Source organism: Zingiber officinale, chromosome 3B (genome assembly GCF_018446385.1).
Source record: "Zingiber officinale cultivar Zhangliang chromosome 3B, Zo_v1.1, whole genome shotgun sequence".
NCBI lineage: Eukaryota > Viridiplantae > Streptophyta > Magnoliopsida > Zingiberales > Zingiberaceae > Zingiber > Zingiber officinale.
In genome coordinates, this window is record NC_055991.1 from 14,642,341 (window position 1) to 14,662,684 (window position 20,344).

General features: G+C 39.1%; 1 protein-coding gene and 2 long non-coding RNA genes across 3 annotated transcripts; all 3 read right to left on the minus strand.

Moving 5' to 3' along the window:
* Positions 1-905: 905 nt before the first annotated feature.
* On the minus strand, positions 906-1,895 carry LOC122054699. Its single transcript, XM_042616136.1, has one exon. It carries the CDS (start codon positions 1,893-1,895, stop codon positions 906-908), a length of 990 nt encoding a protein of 329 aa, XP_042472070.1.
* A 7,148-nt stretch (positions 1,896-9,043) lies between these two features.
* On the minus strand, positions 9,044-9,708 carry LOC122055962. Its single transcript, XR_006132966.1, has 3 exons — positions 9,499-9,708; positions 9,206-9,308; positions 9,044-9,099 (listed from the first exon to the last, which is right to left on the minus strand). It is a non-coding gene; the product is annotated as an uncharacterized LOC122055962 (long non-coding RNA).
* Positions 9,709-10,979: 1,271 nt separating this feature from the next.
* On the minus strand, positions 10,980-13,365 carry LOC122055963. Its single transcript, XR_006132967.1, has 5 exons — positions 13,102-13,365; positions 12,851-12,963; positions 12,115-12,221; positions 11,973-12,043; positions 10,980-11,784 (listed from the first exon to the last, which is right to left on the minus strand). It is a non-coding gene; the product is annotated as an uncharacterized LOC122055963 (long non-coding RNA).
* Positions 13,366-20,344: the final 6,979 nt, after the last annotated feature.

Below are 20,344 nucleotides of genomic sequence, written 5' to 3' on the forward strand. Positions count from 1 at the left end.
GCAATCTTACTAAAGTCCCTAATAAATCTCCTGTAGAATCCTGCATGGCCAAGAAAAGCTCGAACATCCCGCACGCATGCGGGGTAAGATAAAGAAGATATAGCACTAATTTTAGCAGGATCTACTTCAATTCCTCTCCTAGAGACTATGTGTCCTAAAAAAATACCATGCTCAACCATAAAATGACATTTTTCAAAATTAAGTACCAAGTCTGTCTCAATGCATCTATCTAAAACCCTAGATAAATTTTCCAGACATGCATCAAAAGATGAACTATATACAGAAAAATCATCCATAAAAACCTCCATGCAATGCTCTAATAAATCACCAAAAATACTTACCATGCATCGCTGAAAGGTTCCTGGAGTGTTGCATAGTCCAAATGGCATGCGTTTATAAGCAAAAGTACCGAAAGGACAAGTGAAGGTAGTCTTCTCCTGATCCTCTGGAGCGATGCAAATATGAAAATATCCCGTGTAACCATCAAGGAAGCAATAATGTGACTTACCCGCCAGTCTCTCCAACATCTAATCAATAAAAGGCAAAGGGTAGTGGTCTTTTCTGCTTGCCTGGTTCAACTTCCTGTAGTCTATACAAACTCTCCAAGAATTTTTCACTCTAGTGGGCACTAACTCATTCTCTTCATTATCCACGACTGTCACTCCAGATTTCTTTGGAACCACATGAATAGGACTTACCCACTTACTGTCAGAAATAGGGTAAATGATACCTGCCTATAGAAGTCTCGACACCTCTTTCTTTACTACGTCAAGCATCAGTGGGTTAAGTCTCCTCTGGGGTTGTCTCACTGGTTTCACATCCTCCTCTAAATAAATCCTATGCATACAAATAGACGGACTAATACCAGGAATATCTGCTAAAGTCCATCCAATGGCTCTCCTGTGCTATCTTAGAATCTCCAATAATCTTCTTTCTTGATCTGGTTCTAAATTCTGAGCTATTATGACAGGTAACTGTTGATTCTCTCCCAAGTAAGCATACTTCAAGTGTTGAGGCAATGGCTTCAACTCATCCTGTGTCTGATCAATAGTAGATGATCCTAGGGGTAATGCTGCTGAACAATCCCCTACACATACTTCCTCTTCTCTTAGCAATCCTAGGGGTAGAGCTTCTCCTAAGCAATCCCCTACGCATAATTCATCTCTCTTACTAGGAAATAATCCACAAAACTCATCATCCACTCCCACGGCTGAAATATCTCCCAAAACCGAAGATAGTACACCACTCTGGTCATCCACTACGAAATCCGAATCAAAACCTGAAAAGAAATCCATACTATCCAGCTCCTCTGAAATATCTAGGCTAAGAATAGAATGATCTTCTCTAGGATACTTCATAACGTCAAAAATACTTAACTGAACCACTGTATCTCCTATCTCCATAGAAAGTATGCTCGCATGAACATCAATCTTAGTCCTTGCTGTCTTCAAAAATAGTCGTCCTAGAATGAGTGGAGATTTACTGGCCAGATAGTCTCCCTCCATGTCAAGGATATAAAAATCTGCAGGAAAGATAAGTTCTCTCACCTTCACTAATACATCTTCAATAACTCCAGCTGGGTGAGTTTGACTGCGGTCTGCTAACTGAATAACGACCCCTGTAGGTAATAATGGTCCAATCCCTAAAGTCTGAAAAACTAATCTTGGCATCACATTAATTGAAGCCCCCAAATCCAACATAGCATCCTTAAACAAACTACTCCCAATCTCACAAGGTACTGTAAACACTCCTGGATCTTCACATTTATGGGGAACTGGTTGAATAAGAGCAGATACATTCTTTCCTAAGCTGATCAATTCATTCCCCTTCAACTTCTTTTTATGCACACAAAGATCCTTCAAAAATTTAGCATATTTTGGAATCTGCTTGATCATTGTAAGCAAAGGAACATTTACCTCAACCTTGCTAAATAAATTCACAAGCTCTTGAAATTCCTTAGCTCTCTCCTCTTCTACATTCTTCCTTGGTTGAGTTTTTCATTGAGGAAAAGGCAATGGAATGCTTGGCTCTAAACCTTCTTGAACAGAATTCTGAATTCCTGAATTTCCAGTGATCCCGTCCGGAAGCTGAGTCGGACGGAGGCCGGTCGCGGTGGATTGGGAGTCGCGGACGGTGCAGGCTCCCCACGGGTGGCTGATGCGGCTACAGGACCCTGCGCACACTCAGACGATCCCCCCTCTCACGTTAGAGACCAAAACCCAGGGAAAAAGTCCCCGGATCAGGCCCTCCGACGCTCAAGTCAGGTCCTTTTTCCCCAGAAAAAAGCAGACAGAAGGAGAAAAGGAAAACAGTTGTGGAAAAAAATGACGGGGGAGTGTGTGCGCGTACCCGCGTACGAGGGATTTCTCCCCTTTTATGCGTCCTCCTGCTAGAACCTGCCCTTCTGTCAGAAAACGTTAGACGCCCGGCTTTGTCCTCTAGTCCTGGACATCTGTCGCGCTGCTATTTGTTGTGAAAGCATCTTTCTGTTAGGAACCTCCGCCTTCGCACTTGGGTTTTTTCCTGTAATGAGGGACAGCTGGCAGGTTACTACTGGCTATGAGGGCATCTTTTCGTTTCAGGAACCTTCGCCTTCGCCCGCATCGTTGGTATGTAATGATTACCCCTGACGGACCGTTGAGATTCTCCGCTCCCGTATTACTTAACTCCTCCGATTCATTGTGTCCCCGCACCAGCCTGCACCTGTGGTTCGCATTTCCAGGCCTCCAACTCGCAGACCTGCAGCCCTAACTGTCTAGACATAGCTATGCTGATCTTCAACCTGCATCCTACGCTTTGTACTTCCTAGCCCTCAACCGCAGGTCTGTAGCTCGGGCTGCTTCTGATCAGCTCTGCCGCTTCCGACCCATTAGCCTATACTTCCAGTTCTTGGCCTCTGCTTAGCTCTGCCGATACCGACTTGCATCCTGCGCTTTGTACTTCCTGGCCCTCAACCGCAGGTCTGTAGCTCGGGCTGCTTCTGATCAGCTCTGCCGCTTCCGACCGACCTCTGTGCTCTGTATTTCCGGGCCCTCAACCGCAGGTCTATAGCTCGGGCAGACTCCGCTCAGCTCTGCTGCTTCTGACCCATTGGCCTATACTTCCAGTTCTTGGCCTCTGCTTAGCTCTGCCGATACCGACTTGCATCCTGCGCTTTGTACTTCCTGGCCCTCAACCGCAGGTCTGTGGCTCGGGCTGACTCCGCTCAGATCTGCCGATACCGACTTGCATCCTGCGCTTTGTACTTCCTGGCCCTCAACCGCAGGTCTGTGGCTCGGGCTGACTCCGCTCAGCTCTGCCGACCCTGACCGGCCTATGCGCTCTGTATTTCCGGGCCCTCTACTGCAGGCCTGTGGATTGAGCTGACTCCTCTCAGCTCTGCCGATCCCAACCCGCTCTGCCTATGCTGAGCCCTGACTGCCCTGTCAGCCTGCCTTTTTGACCGCCAAGTCACCATGACTATTGACCGCCACCTCCTCGTGACTTTTGACCGCCACATAGCCTGGACTTTTCTAATCCTTTCCTCTTGGGCCCCTCCATCACTAACCGTATCATCCAGATTTACTGGAATTTGGCAATTCTGCTGGAAATTGTTCAGCTGGATAAGAGTTGCTGGAAATTTCTGGCATCAAACTCCCACCTTCTTGTGAATGCTCCAAGTCCAATGGATCAATTAAATCTGGAATGGAACTCGAATTTGGAACATTCTGATCTTCTTGAATTTCTTCACACCCTTCACTGCTGGAATTAGACTGTTATAATTTTGGAAAATTTTCAGCAGCTTTTCCTTCACTTGAAAATTTTGAAACTCTCCTCACTCCTTAAAGTTAAAGCACTAACATTCCCTTTAGGATTAGGAGTAGTTTGTGAAGGTAATTGACTAGATCCTTGGGCTTGCATTTGATTAAGACTGGAAGCTAATTGCCTAATCTGCCTTTCTATATTCTGAATTGCTGAATCTGTCCTTTGCTTGTTTTGTTGCTGTTGCAACATGTATTGCATCAATTCTTCCAATCTAACTTGCTGACCCTCTGAATTAGAAGAACTATTAGAAGCTCCTTGAGTTAAACTTAATCTCGAAGGTGCTGGGAGTGCATTATGAACTGAATTCTGACTTTGCTGGAAATTTTGATTCTGAAAATGATGCTGCTGATTTTGATTTGGTACTTGCTGGTAAGACTGGAATTGTCTCTGAAAAGGATGGAACTGTTGCTGAAATCCTTGTTGAGGCTGCTGGAAATTCTGATTTAAGGGTGATTGTTGATGAAATGAATTGTTATACTTCAAATTTGGATGATCTTTCCAACCAGGATTGTAAGTGGAAGAATAAGGATCATACTTTTGAGAAAATTGAGCTCTAGAAAATGCTGCCAAAGACTCATCTTGATGAAGATTAGGACATAACTCTGAATTATGATCTTGGCTAGAACAAATACCACAAACTCCCCTTGATTGATATGGAAATTGTGTACTCTGTAAAATGGAAGTTTGATTAACATTATTCAATGCCAATTGCTTCACCAAAGATGTCAACTCTAACAATGAATTCCTTATCTCCTTTTGTTCATCAGAAAACATTTGCACCTCTCCAACTCCTCTTGTCGTTAACGCTCTACTTCCAAATTGTTGAGAATTTTCTGCCATATTAGAAATGAGTTCCCTAGCTTGTTCTGGAGTTTTATTTACCAAAGCTCCCCCAGCTGTCGCATCTATCATACTTCGGTCCATAGGCAATAAACCTTCATAGAAGTACTGAACTAGTAACTGCTCACTAATTTGGTGCTGAGGACAACTTGCACATAACTTCTTGAATCTCTCCCAATATTCATAAAGTGTCTCTCCCACCACTTGTTGAATTCCATAGATACTCTTCCTGATAGTAGCGGTCCTTGAAGCTGGAAAATATTTCTCCAAGAAAGCCTTCTTCATATCAATCCAAGAGGTGATATATCCTGGTGGCAAATAATATAACCAATCCTTTGCTACTCCAGTTAATGAAAATGGAAAAACCCTTAGCCTGATATCTTCTTCTGAAATGCTCTGTGGCTTCATGGTTGAACACACCACATGGAATTCATGCAAATGTCTATTTGGGTCTTCTCCAGATAACCCTTGAAATTTAGGAAGTAAATGAATCAGCCCTGATCTCAACTCAAAATCTCCTGCTAAATTTGGATAAGTGATGCATGAATACTTGAAAGCCTCATCAGGAGATGTCAGTTCTTTCATGGTTCTATTATGATCAGGAGAGCCTTCTGAAGCTTTCTCTTGAATTCTCAAAGCCCTGAAAGTCCTCTCAATCTCTGGATCTAGCTCAAATAATTTGTCCTTTGAAGTCTTGGTCATGACATCAAAAATGAAATGAGTATTCAGATAAGTCCCATGAAAGCAAATAAAATGCAAAACAAAGTAATCAAAAATGTCACAATCTAGAACAATCACACTTTTCTAGTTTTCCCCGGCAACGGCGCCAAAATTTGGTGTTGACCTTTGTACATGTCACGAGGCACTCCAAATTAATAAAGATTGGAACTCATTTAAGCTAAAGAAAATGCGTGTAGTAAGGAGTCCCAAGTCGTATTTTTTTTTCCATGGGTAACTAGTGAATGTATGCATATCCTAGAATTGATTCAAATTGAGCTATTACATCAACAAGGTCAAACTAGCACTTCTCTTAACTTGCAATTCAGATTAAGTTCTTCTAATAAGATCAAGAACAGATTCAAATAAGGTTGATCTCCTTTAAACATTATCACCTCCATTTCATCAAATTAGCATCAATTAAATTTAGATTCTAATGCACCATTGAATCAAACAATTCAACTCCATCTTTTCTATTCTTAATCACAGTAACAAGTAAACTCAAAGATTCAATCAAACTTGTAGGAACCTAAATATCATCCAATTCACAATTACAATCTAATTTGACAATTAAACCCAAAAGCCCATTCTCAATTACAATGATCAGAGGTAACCAATCAAAACATCAACTTAAGCATCCAACCTTAGACAAGATCATAGTCACAAAGATTGAATTTCTAACTAAATCACAAAACCCTATAAACTGTTAGTATCAGTATTGCAAAACTAATCAAAAAATAGATCTAAAGTTGGGGTTTGTAAACAAGAAATTGAAATCAGAAATACAAAATCTCAAACAAAAATTGAAATTGCAAGAGAAAGGAAATCAGATCAATAGATCTGAGCCAAGTGTTGAACAATCAAAGACAAGAACAAAGAATTCTAAACCCTAACATTCCACAAACCCAATCCGGGAACAAATCTCATCAATCTGCTGCACAATAGAAATGCCATCGGAAACCTCCCCTCAAGCTTTCAACAACTAATCTCTAACCTCCAACTATTACCAGTAGGTGATCATAGTCTTTGGAAACCTCCCCTCTAACTCCCATCCTTCTGATAATCTCACCAGCCGAAGAAAATAGAGCTTGACTCTGTGAATTTTGCAAACCGGACCAAATGGCCAATTCATCCAAGCTATGCTATGGAATGGAAGTTGGAATGAGATCTGAGACTCAAAAAACCTCCCTATGAGCTCAGTTGGATGGGAAAATCGTTGAACAAGAAACCTCCCTTGCACAGGATCGCGGCGATGAACAGAACCAAGATGCGCCGAGAAACCTCCCTCCAGCACTCTCTGATCACCGGAAGATGAACGCCGACAGCTGGAGATCGTCGTCGTTGAAGAGGTTAGCTCTCAGATCTAGTTTTGATGAATAGGAATTGCGGCATCGCGGCAGAGAAGAAGCAGGAATAATGAAGAAATCGCGACGCCGAGCCCAACTATACACTGTAGCTTCTCAATGTTTTAAACAACTTCAGTTTTGATCGGACGGCTGAGGATTCTCGGCGCTTGATCAACGGTGGAAAACATCTCAGATCTGGATCAAAAGGTCCTGATCTTCATCTATGGTCCAAATCTACTCCACATTAGGTTGGATGAGCCGGATCTTCAACGGATGGCTCAGATCTACTTGATCTTCAATGGACGGTCCAAAACACTTCAAGGCTTAATCGCTTCATTTAGCCCTAGATTTGAGCCAAAGTGTAGCATGATCTGATCGGGTCCATGACCCTTTTGATGCCTACAAAATAATAATCACATATTAGCATCAAATACCATGATTATGAACTAATTTGCAATTAAGTCCAAGATAAAATGAAATTATGAAATGTAGAGTAAATATGACTTTAAGCTATGAAAATATCATTAAAAACATGCATTATGAATCAAGATAATATGGCCAAAATCATGGTTATCATATAGCGACAAGTCTAAAAGCACTAAAACTCGATATGTCTAAGGGTATGTTAGTGCATTTCGTCTTGATATCTCTGCCTGCACGGTTCACTCCTTTTTGGTGGTACAGTTTGCACTAATGGTCTAATCCGGATTTCGATGAATGACAAGTAAGTTAAGTTAGGTTCTGTCATGATCTAACCACTTGATTAAGTGTGTAGGAAATCCAGCTAGGTCAACGGACTGACCGGATAGCTGATATAAAGTCTAGTTAGGTCGACGGGCCGACCGAATAGCTGGTACGAAATCCAGCTAGGTCAACAGACCGACCGGATAGCTAGTACGAAGTCCAGATAGGTCGACGGGCTGACCGGATATCTCGCAAGAAGTCCAACTAGGTCAACGAACCGACCGGATAGCTGTCACGAAGTTCAGATAGGTTGACGAGCTGACCGGATGTCTGGCAAACTGGTAAGTTAAGGTAAGTCACTGGAGAAGAGTTGCCAAGTGGAGACGTGTCCCGGTTGAAGGGACAATAGACATCGGTCCAATTTAGGTCCATTTGGAATCCCTAAACTGATACCTTGATTAGTTCCTAGTCCTGGGAGGACAAGAACTAATTACTACACATTTTATTCATTATAATTGTCCTAATACTTGTTTTGCAGGGTATTTTGAACTAACATTATTTTATAGGGCAAAAAGAGAGAAATTGCCTTCGGATGAACAATGCCTGAAGGTGCCTTCCATAGCTATGGAAGGAGCCTTTGTACTGTTCATAGTGTTGGTGCAATATCCCTTTGGTCAAGGTTGACCAGGTTGACTAAGCTTGCGTTGGCGCAAGCTTGAGCCTTGATGTTTGGGTTTCGATATTTGACAATACATAGAGATTGCAAATGCAATCGTCCATTTGGAGAGATTGTTAATACAATTTTCCTCTGGTCAAGGTTGACTAGTTAGATGTGAAGAAGAGTCAAGTAGGTCAAATGGTTGACCAGATATATACTTGACTGAGAAAGTCCTAACTGGAGGTTAGGCAATTAAAAGCCCTGGTGAGTGAAGCCGGATAGTTGGAAAATCCTGGTAAGTGAAGCCAGGTGAAAAACCTAGTGAGTGAAGCTAGGCAGTTGAAAAATTCTAGTGAGTGAAGCTATGTGAAAGTCCTGGTGAGTGAACACTACAACAAAAACCTTCATAGATATCGGTTTTCCACCGGTGTCTATTTCATTTTCGATCGATATCTATGAAGCCGATGTTAAAAGTCTGCAATTTTAGACATCGGGTTAAAACCGGTGTAGTATCACTTAATGACACCGGTCTTCGAATCGGTTATTAACCGGTGTAGTATCACTTAACGACACCGTTTCATCAACGGTGTAAAACTGATGTAATATTGTATGTTAATAACACCAGTTTTGGCAGCGGTAAATGACCGATGTAATATTAGTTAATAACACCGATTTTGCAGCGGTGGAAAACCGATGTAATATGTATATTTTTTAACAGCACAAATTTGATTTCCGAAACAATGAAAAACCGACAATAACAAAAAAAATACACAAATATTCAAAAATTATACAAATATTCTTCATTCAATAATATCCTTAAAATACACAAATATTCACAAATTATATAAATAATCTTCTTACAACAATATCCATAAAATACCCAAACATTCTTTTTACATCAAAAGCTAGCTAATAGATATCAAAATCATGGTAGAACATTCTTTTAACACATCAAGGTAGAACCGCACTTGAAATGTAATCTAGCATGCATTCAGCCCACTCGAACTGCACTTCATCAATTTCAACTCTGGAGTACTTGAGATTTGTAAACTGTAAAAACACATAAATCCACCATATGTCAAATAACTAAAACAAATGTGTACATGTATCAAATAAAAAATATAAGATCACAAGTGCTTGTCATAAACATGCTTACCAGCGTGTTGAAACCTATTCTATGAATGGTGGCTTCGAATGAACTTCACGAGCAAGGCCAAAATTTGCTATCTTCACAAAGTCCTTGGTTACCAATAAGTTCTCTGCAAAGGTCATAATCTAGTTTAATAGAATGCTAACTTCACCAGAATAATTATAGGTGCATAAATCACATTTAACAAAATAAATGCTAATCCTAGATAACAACGTTGTAGGAATAGATCTGTTAAGAGCACACAAATGAATCTTTATAGGGATATTTGGTTAAAAGCGGAACTAAAGAGGTACACCTACCTCCCATGTCAATAAGTCACTTCCTCGAGTTGGATATGGCTTTTGCAAATCTAGCTCCATATAGAAGGTGTAGAGTTTGATATCTTGAAGCTGCAAATCCAATCAGAAGTAGGATTAGCGTGGTAAGCAAGACATTGAAAATCCCATTAATAGACACATATTGGCCATGAGAACCCTTGTTCTTGTCATTGAAATAAGGTGGGGTAGTTGTCATGCCTCCCAAACTTGAATTAAAAGGATATGGGAGAAGACCCCTAAATCCTTCATTTATCCATTGAACTTCCTTAATGTACGAAGGCATAAAAAATGAAGAAGGATAACGATGCCATTCACTTCTAATGCAAAGCATAGTCTCTGTGCATAAAGGCAAGCATTCCATCAAATTTAAAACTATAATCCAATCAATATAAAACTATAATCCAATCAAATTTACAGGCTATTGCTTCTGCATAATTTCCCTATTGTAATACAAGAGAACTATCAATTTCCAACTAGGGGCAAAGACAACAAAGAAGATGATAGACAAATTATATGACTTTCTTCTATTAAATGAGGCAATATGCAGTAACTCTCAAACTAGCAATGAAAAAGACAGATATAGTACTCTACCTGTTGCTTGTATATAATAGCCAAGTTGTTAAAGGGCACAGATATCCCTGTTGTAACTGCTAAAATTGCCTTATAGAATGATGCTGCAACACTCATCATATTACTGCATGAAGAGAAGTTTCATTAAGGAACAAAAATAAACTATCCGCACAGTTGTCATCAAACATTTCTAAAGCTTACCAATCCATGTATATATATGTTGCCAAGGCTTGACAATGCTTGTGGATGGTTAGGTTGTAAAGCAAAGCATGACTTGGGAAAAATTATTAAAATGAAGTTATTCAACAAGGAAAAAAACAACTTGTTATTATCTCCCTGATTTCAGGATCATATGATTCCAGTTTCAGAACTAAAATTCTTTCAAATCCATAACATTCTGAACGGTTGGGTTTTTTCTGCAGTTGGGCCCTGTACTTCAAAAGACGGTAGAATCTTTTCGTCTCCTCCCTCCTATGGAAAATTATGTTCCCCCATTTAAGGACCCTTGGAGGTTTTGGTGACGACTACAATGTTTTGGTATGAAACATTCCAACGTGTCTACAGATGGCCTTCATTGTATTTTTTGTATATACCTTGCTTGGTGTTTGGATTTGTTTATACTAGGAATGAGCACTGCATCATCTACTGGGGATCTTTAACTATGCTTTATTTCTGAAGCAGCTACATCAGCACACTGGGTTACATTAGTTTGCTTTTTGTTCTAGCATCTAAAGCAAAAGAAAGTACATAAAGGATAGAGGATAAGGAATAACCATGACAAGAAACCAGGAAAATATATAATAACAGTAGTCCTTCAAAGACAATGAAAATAAAGTAACTAACTTAAATCTGAAGGTGATGCGTAAGTTCAAAAATCTTAATAAAATAAATTAGAAGTCGACATAAAAGGATATAGGTTTATAAGTAATTTAGAAATTATAGACAGTTTTAGCAGCCAACAATAAAATAAATTAACAACAAAACTAACCTAACGACCTTGTAAATAGATTGCAATTTTAGCAAAGAACACGAACTTGCTCTAGGTGCCGGTGCCATATAGAACGACCTCATAAATAGGTTGCAGCCTCAGCAAAGAACATGAACTTGCTACCGTAGTCATGTAGGATCAGCAAGTACTCACATATCTTGACTCAGGGAGATTCTTCAAAGTTTCCTGGAGAATCTATCATTAGTGGCAATACAGTTTAATGACAGAATCTGCTCTAGCTGTGAATAGCCATGGCTGCCTCGGATGAAATTTACAATCTAAAACACCTGTTCAATTAATAAGTTAATGTTAGGTCTAAGATAGGCAGGAATTGCAATTTTTATTTGAGTTAGAAAGCCATAGTTTCTTAATCTAGACGCGGAAAATGAAAAACAAGGAAAATAACAAAGTTTTCAACACAACTGACCTCTGTCATTAAACTGAGAGAATTTGGTATGCCTAAACTTTTCAGGGCACTTTAGGTTTCATCCTGATTCCAGCCTCAAAGGCTAGGTAACTAGGTATAATGTCATGATTTTTATATATATGTCAGTGTGTATTCGAAAAAAGAAAGAAACAAAACTGAGATATAAAATAGGCACTAGGAATGACTAAAAATAAGTACAACTAAAATTCATAATTAGGATATCACTACGAACGACAGTAGTGAAATAGTCTCCTTTCCGATGCCAATCAATTTTTGTCACAACCTGCAAAGCAAAAGAATGAATAATAGAAAGGTAGTGACAAATACTCTACCAATTAAAATAAAGTAATCCAAAGGATTAAGTCTATGTCCAGAAACAATTAAGGTAATTTGATGTGCCTATATTGAAATTAATTACTATACATATACATATGTACTCTGAAGGGGGGATACACAGTGAATATAGCTCACCTTGCAATGCTTTAATCGGATGCAATCATATTTATCATCTCGAACCCATCTCACTACTGGAGTGGTATTTCCTAAAGCACAGAATTGAGTGCCAACTGATCTGAACAGAAACTAAAATAATATTATGAGTAAAAACACTTACCCTCATCCTCCTCTAGTTTTGATTCCTCCACATGAAGCAACTCCTTGACCCTTGCTTGATTCTCTGCACTTCCTAATCCAGTATCTAAAATAAGCACATCGCATCCTCTGAAACAATGTGTAAATGTATGTCAGAAAGAAGCAGGGTGGAATTAGGCATCGAAAACTGAATTAAAAAAGAAACCCTAGAGGGTGGAAATTAAATTACAAAAACCTGGAGGAAATGAACATACAAAAGAAACGCTAACCATAGGTACGACTCCCTTCTTTTAACATAACCATATTAAATTTATATTCTACCCTAAACCATCCAATATCTAAATTCCCATTAGATCTTCAAGGTTACAATCTTCCATAACCACCTAACATGAAACCTAAATGTCACTGAAACCATTTCAGATTCAGGTTAATCTTTATTTACAACATTCAATTACCCAATATAACAACTCTTATCCTTGTTAACTAGTAACACATCATACCCTTAACCTCCAACACCAGAACAAACAAATTCTTATTGACTCTGCCGTGGATCCAGCTCAAAACAAACAGGATTCATTAGGTAACATCTACTGCAACTAATGATCGCACAAGGGTAAGGAACAAGAACTAAACCGTACCTCAATCCCCTACAAACAGAACATTACATAGTGCATCTTCACTAGCCGAATCAAGAAGAAAGAATAACAAGAAGTCATCAAAACAACCTGTTAACAACAACAACAGATCGACCTCATTACCTCTGCACCCTTCAATCACCGGAGACGATCACTGATACGAAGAAGAGATCGATCCAATAGAGTTGTGGTGGCCGGGACCAAAATACCAGTCTCTGCTTCCCAGAAAGAACCACCTGAATCAACACTAGAAAGGATCAAGGTTCGAATTCACAACCAAAACCAAACCCTTACCTCCAAGATCGAAGTTAGGGCAACGACTTGTTCTTGCCGACGAACAGGGACAGAGATCGGGAAGGAACAATGGTTGTTACCTCCTCCAAACAATCGATGCTGGCCTGATCCAACGCCGATGCCCTTGGTTCCCTCCCGACAGCCGGCGAAATCCACCGATCGAGATCCGTCGCCGTTGTTCACTGAGATCAAAGAAGGGAGGAAGGGATCGGGGAGAAAGAAGGTTCGGCTGTAACTAACCTCTCTTCCTCTCAACACTCCAAGGTCCGCTCTTCGCCGGCGCCACCGAGAGAAGAAGAAATCGCCGGTCTCGGTCGCGTGAAGTCCGAAGTCGCGAGAAGAGAAAGTCGGGGGAAAAGAAAAGGCTTCGGCGCTTTATAGAGAGGTTAACCCCAAACCCCATCCTCAACCTTTAGCAATCAGACGATTAAGAAGAATGAAAAGAGGAAACGAGAGGTTTTGAAGATGACCATGTACCCAGCGAGCGAAGAGGCCGAGAAGAAGAAAATGAAGCACGGAGAGCCTTTATGCCTACAATTTTAGGGTTTTAACAGGCAGACATACTTCGTTATTCTTGTACTGCACTCGATCTCTTTGCTTCAGAAGAAGGAGACCCCTTTACACAAGATCAGAGATCTCGGTGTTGTTCTCTCTTCCTTCGGATTCCCTCATATATACTACAACAAAAACTGCAAACGACAACACCCCTACGACAACGGTTTTAAGAGAAAGCGTTGCGTATTTGCTCAAAGACAACGGTTTTTGCCAAAACCGTTGTCTTTGAACTCCCCATTAAATATAAAAGACAACGGTTTTGGTAAAACTGTTGTCATTGAGCGATTTATTTTTAAAACGACAACACTTTTTACAACGGTTTTATAAACCGTTGTCTTTATCCGCATTTTTAGCGGCTACGACAACAGTTTTGAAAAAACCGTTGTAATTGAATTTGGTCATTTCCCCCCTTCGATTTTTTCCTTTCCCTCGCTGTTTTCTTTTCGGCGCCGTGTTTTCGCGTTCCCAAACCTAAGCCATTTATTTTTCCCTCTCCTCATACGACGTTGTGCTCCTTCTCGTTTCCTAGTGAGCGGAGGCGTTCTCCAATGGGCTGCCGAAGATCCAGACGCACGGGAGGGAGAAACCAGAGAACGGGATCTGCCATGACGACAGCGCGCCACCAGTGAAGGCGAAGACCATCGACGAACTGCACTCCCTGCAGAAGAAGAGGTCGGCGCCGAGCACCACCACTACTAGACGCCGACCATCAGCGTCTGCGACAGTGCCCTCAAGTTTACCCATGTCCTCTACAACCTCTCCCCGGTCGATATCTGCTCTCATCTCCTCTTCATCACTCAAATCATCACATTTCATTCTCATTGAAAGAATCACGAATTCCTTGTAGAACTCTACGAGCAAGCCATAAAACATGAATATGGATCATTCATAACATCGACCGGAGCCTTGGCTACCTTGTCTGGCGCGAAGACTGGCCAGCCGCCGAGGGACAAGCGCGTTGTCAAGGATGAAAACCACTGCCAATGAGCTTTGGTGGGGAAAGTAAGTCCACACAACTAATTCATGATCCTTCCATTGATGGTTCCTTCTCAAAATGTATGTTCACTATTCATGCAGAGGCTCGCCAAACATAGAGATGGATGAGCACACCTTCCTAGTGCACAGGGAGAGGGCTGTCGATTACCTCAACTCTTTGGATAAGGTACATATGCACATCAAGTGTTTGATGTAATTCCTCATAGATCCTAATAAGGTACATATGCACATCAAGTGTTTGATGTAATTCCTCATAGATCCTAATATGTCATTTGAATGATACAAGGTATTTGTGAATGACCAATTCCTCAACTGGGATCCCGAGCATCGAATCAAAGTTCAAATTGTCTCTGCAAGGGCCTATCATTCCCTGTTCATGCACAACATGTAAGTGAAAAATACTACTAATAAGAATGCTAAAGATGCTCTTCAATTCTACAGTTCGACAGTTATCCAGATAAGTCATCTTTGCATTGGTTCTGTTGATCTCTAGTAGTGAATCATAGTTGTGTTAGTAGCAGGCTAGATCATACATATGCATATATTAGTGTTACTGAGATAACTATCTCCTCTTTCTCTCCTTAATGCCAAGGGAAAACATGTAAATTAGAAGAAGAAAAACTCTCTTTTGCAAGAAATAATTGGAAGGATCGCAAGTGCATCCGTCCTACGCCTGAAGAATTGGAAGAAAAACCCAAATTATTTTTATTTGTGAAGATTACCAATTGAAACCTTTCAATCACCGAGTTCCTAGTCATATGGAGTGTTTCATTGAGGCATCTATAGCATTTCAAACTATGCATTTTGAGCATGGGATTTAAAACAGAGATAGACTACCTTATTCCACTGTCTTCTTCGAAGGTGGTGGAAATTGCTTAGAGATGCTAGAACTACATTTTCATGTAAAGCTCATCTTCCAACAAGGTAAATTCATTTCTCTAGCATATCAGCAAGATTTGCCTGCAAAATCTTGAAATTTCGTTACACTTCACCCTCTCACACTTATCCATTCAGAAACTTTGATCTTTATATTTATATGTATAGTGTTGTCGAGCTCCATTCTATTTTAGTTTTCATAGAATTGTCAATAAAGTGGAAACATCGCATTTGATCGAATGCGACATGCAACTGAACTTGTCCATTATTCATTTTTTTCCGAATTTAGGTGCTACTTGCTAGATAGTGGCACAAGCATCATCCCTGTTTCTATGCTTTTCTGCAAGATTTGCTAATGATTGCATTTCTTTCTTCCATGCTAATTTTTATATATCAGTTGTTGAAATTATCAGTAATTGGATCTACATCAGTTTGGAAACTTTCTATATGCAGATCATGTTGGTATATTTGAGCCAAATGATGCCATTACATTGGAATGTTTTTTCTCTAAGAAATCCTTTTTTCCTTCTACTAAATTTCTAAATATCTTTCCTTTCCTCTTTTTTTTTTCTTGATGAAGTTTTGATCCGCCCAAAGAGGTTTACTGGTTATACAAGACTTGCCATTGTTGTTGTTACTGTTGTTATTGAAATTCTGGTCCGATTTACAACTAGAATACGTAATGCACTATTGCCTTGGGCTGAAACGGATCTCTTTTGCTTCACAATTTACAATGCTGGCTAGTTTCCATGTAATCGATACACACACTACATGACTACCTCCACCAGCATTGATCTTAATCTTGATAGGAAAGAAATGGTCATCCTTGACACACAGTATGCCGGGGAGATGAAGAAGGTTTGTTTGGTGTGATGCACTATCTAATGCCTAAAAGAAACATTCTCTCCCTGCACTCTAGCAACAATATGGGCAAAGATGGTGATGTTGCCCTCTTCTTTGGACTATCAGGTAAGTGTTGGTCACACTACTTCCACATTCTTCCATTCTTTGGATTCAGCAAAATCACAACTTGTTGCTCATTTTCTTCTCAAAATTCAAACTTTATTTTCCTAATTGTTGTGAATTTGGATCCCAGTACTGTTATCCAGGTATGTGGCTAACAAATTTGACAAGGGCAAGGTATGAAGTGAGGGAGAAGACATGCACGAGGAAGGTATCCATTTCCATCCACTTGCTTCCATTCTTCTAAATCTCATGCTCTGATATTTGTTTCATCTTAATTTTTAACATTTTCTACCTTTTTTGATTGCTTTGACTACTGCTGTGCTGCATGATAGTATTCGATCATTTTCTTCTATTATTAATTTTGACAATATTCCTTGGTTTTCCTTCATTGTTGCATGTCTTTAATGCAGCATGTCTTTGTTGGCCCTTTCGAGCGGGTCCACGTATGTTATGTTCCATTGTTGCAGTGGCTCGCTCTCTAATTATTGTTCATTTTTCCCCTCTTGATCACCTTGAAATATCTATATCTATTCTAGCAATTACATCAGTATTATATTTTCTATTGAGAAACATTTATTTAGTATCTATTTATTGGTTTTGAACAGAAGAAGAAGAGGCGAAGAGGGTTGAAGGGAATGGAGAGTATGGACTCAGATTCAGAGTGAAGGGGAATAAGAAGGGACAATTTCGTTTGTTTTTTTCTCCCTTTTTTCTTTGATGTAGTTTTTTTTCTTTTGAATTTGGATTTTAATGTGAGTAGTTGTCAATGGTAATATTTGACATATTCTCAATTTTCTCAAATAATTTCTTTTATTTGACTTTGCTTCTTCATTACTGATTTTTTTTTTCTAATATAATCTGGGTTTGTTAACAGTTCATGAAAACAATTTACTCCAACGAAGAAATTGACGAAGTGCGATCCGAATGGGCAGATTGCGTACTAGACTATATTCATTACTAGGTATAAATTACTAGACTTCAAAAGATGGTTGAACACTTTGTTTGTGACTCCATGACTTATTGATTTTGATTCCTTAGTGCTAATAATTTGTTTGTTCACAGCTAGCTATCTCCTTTGCTCAATACTTCATTCTTGCATTTCGACCATGAGCAGAATTAGCTGACATTTCCCTTATTTATTGCCTCTCTTTGTGGTCCAAAATTAATAATGGCTGGGTTGTGTGAGTAGCTTATTTAGTTTTTTCGAATTATGCAAGGACTAACAATGTGGAAGTTATCTCCTTGTGAATTGTTAGATGATGACCTTTTTGTATCTTATGAGTTGCTCTACAAATTTCTTGTTTGTACTCTCCTTATGATTTTCGTCTATATGCCATGACTTAATCTTGATTTTCCTCCTATAATTTATTATTTTTTCTTGTTTGTACTCTCCTTATGTCAATTTGCAGCTCCTTGCAACTTGTTACTTGCAAAATGGAAAAGCATATTATGCCTACCAGGTCTCAAAGGTAATGCAGTCTGGAAAATGGCACAGAAAATTGCATGAATATTTTGTTTCAAGATGTTAATGGATGTAATGTGCTTTGCATGGATTATATTGATCTTGGATGATAGGTCACTTAAATAATGTTAGCTGCATGTAGTGCTAATTATTTAATAAACTATGCTAAACTTGGTATCACTGCTCCTAGTAGATTCCATGTACTGTTATTCTCTAATAAACACCTCTTTTTGTTTCCTTCATTTGGTTTGTTTTTGCCTTCTATACACTACAGATTGGTTAATTACATTCTCCTTTTGGAATTCTGGAATTTGATAAGTTTTGTTAAATTTTCTCTTGCAGGTCGGGCAATTCGTGAGGCTTGAGTTTTTTTGATGCAAGAAGTGAGCTTTGTTAGGATGTAGCTTGCCTTGCTAATTTGTAAATTAAAAGTCATATGGAGAACAGCAAATGAAAAACATGTGATTTAATGTATATGGAGAGTAATGGAAAACATGTGTATTTTGATGAGTAACAACTCATTTTGTATATGTGGCTACAAGATGAATTATATACGGATGTTTATTTTGGATTTAATGTAGTAAATATTTAGTTTTGCATTGGTGGTTTGCTTATAGTAAAATAAGATTGGTTGTTTGGTATTAATGAACATTAAAGACAACAGTTAAAAATGTTGTAAAAACTAGGTAAACCACAACAAAATTTTTTTTTAAAAAAGTGATAAAAGACAACGGTTTTATCCGTTGTAAAATATATTAAAACAGTTGTAAAAAAAATAAATGTGTCAAATATTATCTACCACAACAGTTTATATCTGTTGTAAAAAATGTCTACCACAACGGTTTATTTCTGTTGTTAAAATTATCTACCACAACGGTTTTAAAACGTTGTCGTATCCTTCGTAGCCAAATTTTGGGCATATAAACAACAACGGATAAAAACCGTTGTCAAATGTCTACAAAGACAACGGATTCAAAACCGTTGTCGTAGGGCAATACATTCTACAACACCCTCAGTTACAACGATTTTTTAACCCTACGACAACGGATAATATCGTTGTCGTTTGCAGTTTTTGTTGTAGTTGCCGACCAACCGTGCCATGGTGGTCGTGGGCGTCCTCTAGCTGTTCGGATCTTGTCGGCCCCTACCTTAGCCGGGAAGAGCGAAGAGAGGAAGGAGGAGGAAGAGAGGATCGGACGAGGAGGCAGAATGGAACGGAACGATTTATACTGCGATTTTGCTTAGGATCGAAGCAGGTGGTTTTGATCCTAATCAGGAGAGGAAGGGGCGTCGATCCAGGAAGGGGAAGAGGGAGATGAGGCTGAGAAAGATGGTCGGAGGTTTAGGTATAGGTTTAGGCTGACAGAAGGGGCGCGATATTGGTTTAGGTTTGGAGGGAACTTTGTGAAGTGTTATAAATTTTGGCTGGTGGAAAAATTAAATTATTTTTTTTTGGTTTATTAACATCGGGTTTTAACAATCGCTGTTAAAACCGATGTCTATTAACAAAAAAAAAGGCACTCATAGACATCGGCTAAAAAACCGATGTCTATGAGCGAAAATCTGCGCTTATAGACACCGGTTTTTGGAAAAACCGGTGTAAAATACTCAAAGACATCGGTTTTTGCTTAAAACTTTTGTTGTTCCACCGATGTCTATGAGGCTTTTTCTTGTAGTGGAAGCTAGGCAGATGGGAAGTCCTAGTGAGTGAAACTAGATAGATGGAAAGACCTGGTGATTGAAGCCTGGCATATTGAAGTCCAGGTGAGTCAAGGTTGACCGGACACCTGGTATTGCGAAGTCCAAGCACTACAACAAAAACCTTCATAGACATCGATTTTCCACCGGTGTCTATTTCATTTTCGACCGATGTCTATGAAGCCGATGTTAAAGTCTGCCATTTTAGACATCGGGTTAAAACCGGTGTAGTATCACTTAACGACACCGGTCTTCGAATCAGTTATTAACCGGTGTAGTATCACTTAACGACACCGTTTCATCAGCGGTGTAAAATCGATGTAATATTGTATGTTAATAACACCAGTTTTGGCAGCGGTAAATGACCGATATAATATTAGTTAATAACACCGGTTTTGCAGCGGTAGAACACCGATGTAATATGTATATTTTTTAACAACACAAATTTGATTTCCGAAACAATGAAAACCCGACAATAACAAAAAAAAAATACACAAATATTCACAAATTATACAAATATTCTTCATTCAATAATATCCATAAAAATACACAAATATTCACAAATTATACAAATATTCTTCATTCAATAATATCCATAAAATACACAAATATTCACAAATTATATAAATAATCTTCTTACAACAATATCCATAAAATACCCAAACATTATTTTTACATCAAAAGCTAGCTAATAGATATCAAAATCAAGGTAGAACATTCTTTTAACACATCAAGGTAAAACCACACTTCAAATGTAATCTAGCATGCAT

Excerpts from the sequence above, each read along its gene's own strand:
- LOC122054699 (XM_042616136.1), bottom strand. The coding sequence starts at position 1,895 with ATGATCAAGCAGATTCCAAAATATGCTAAATTTTTGAAGGATCTTTGT.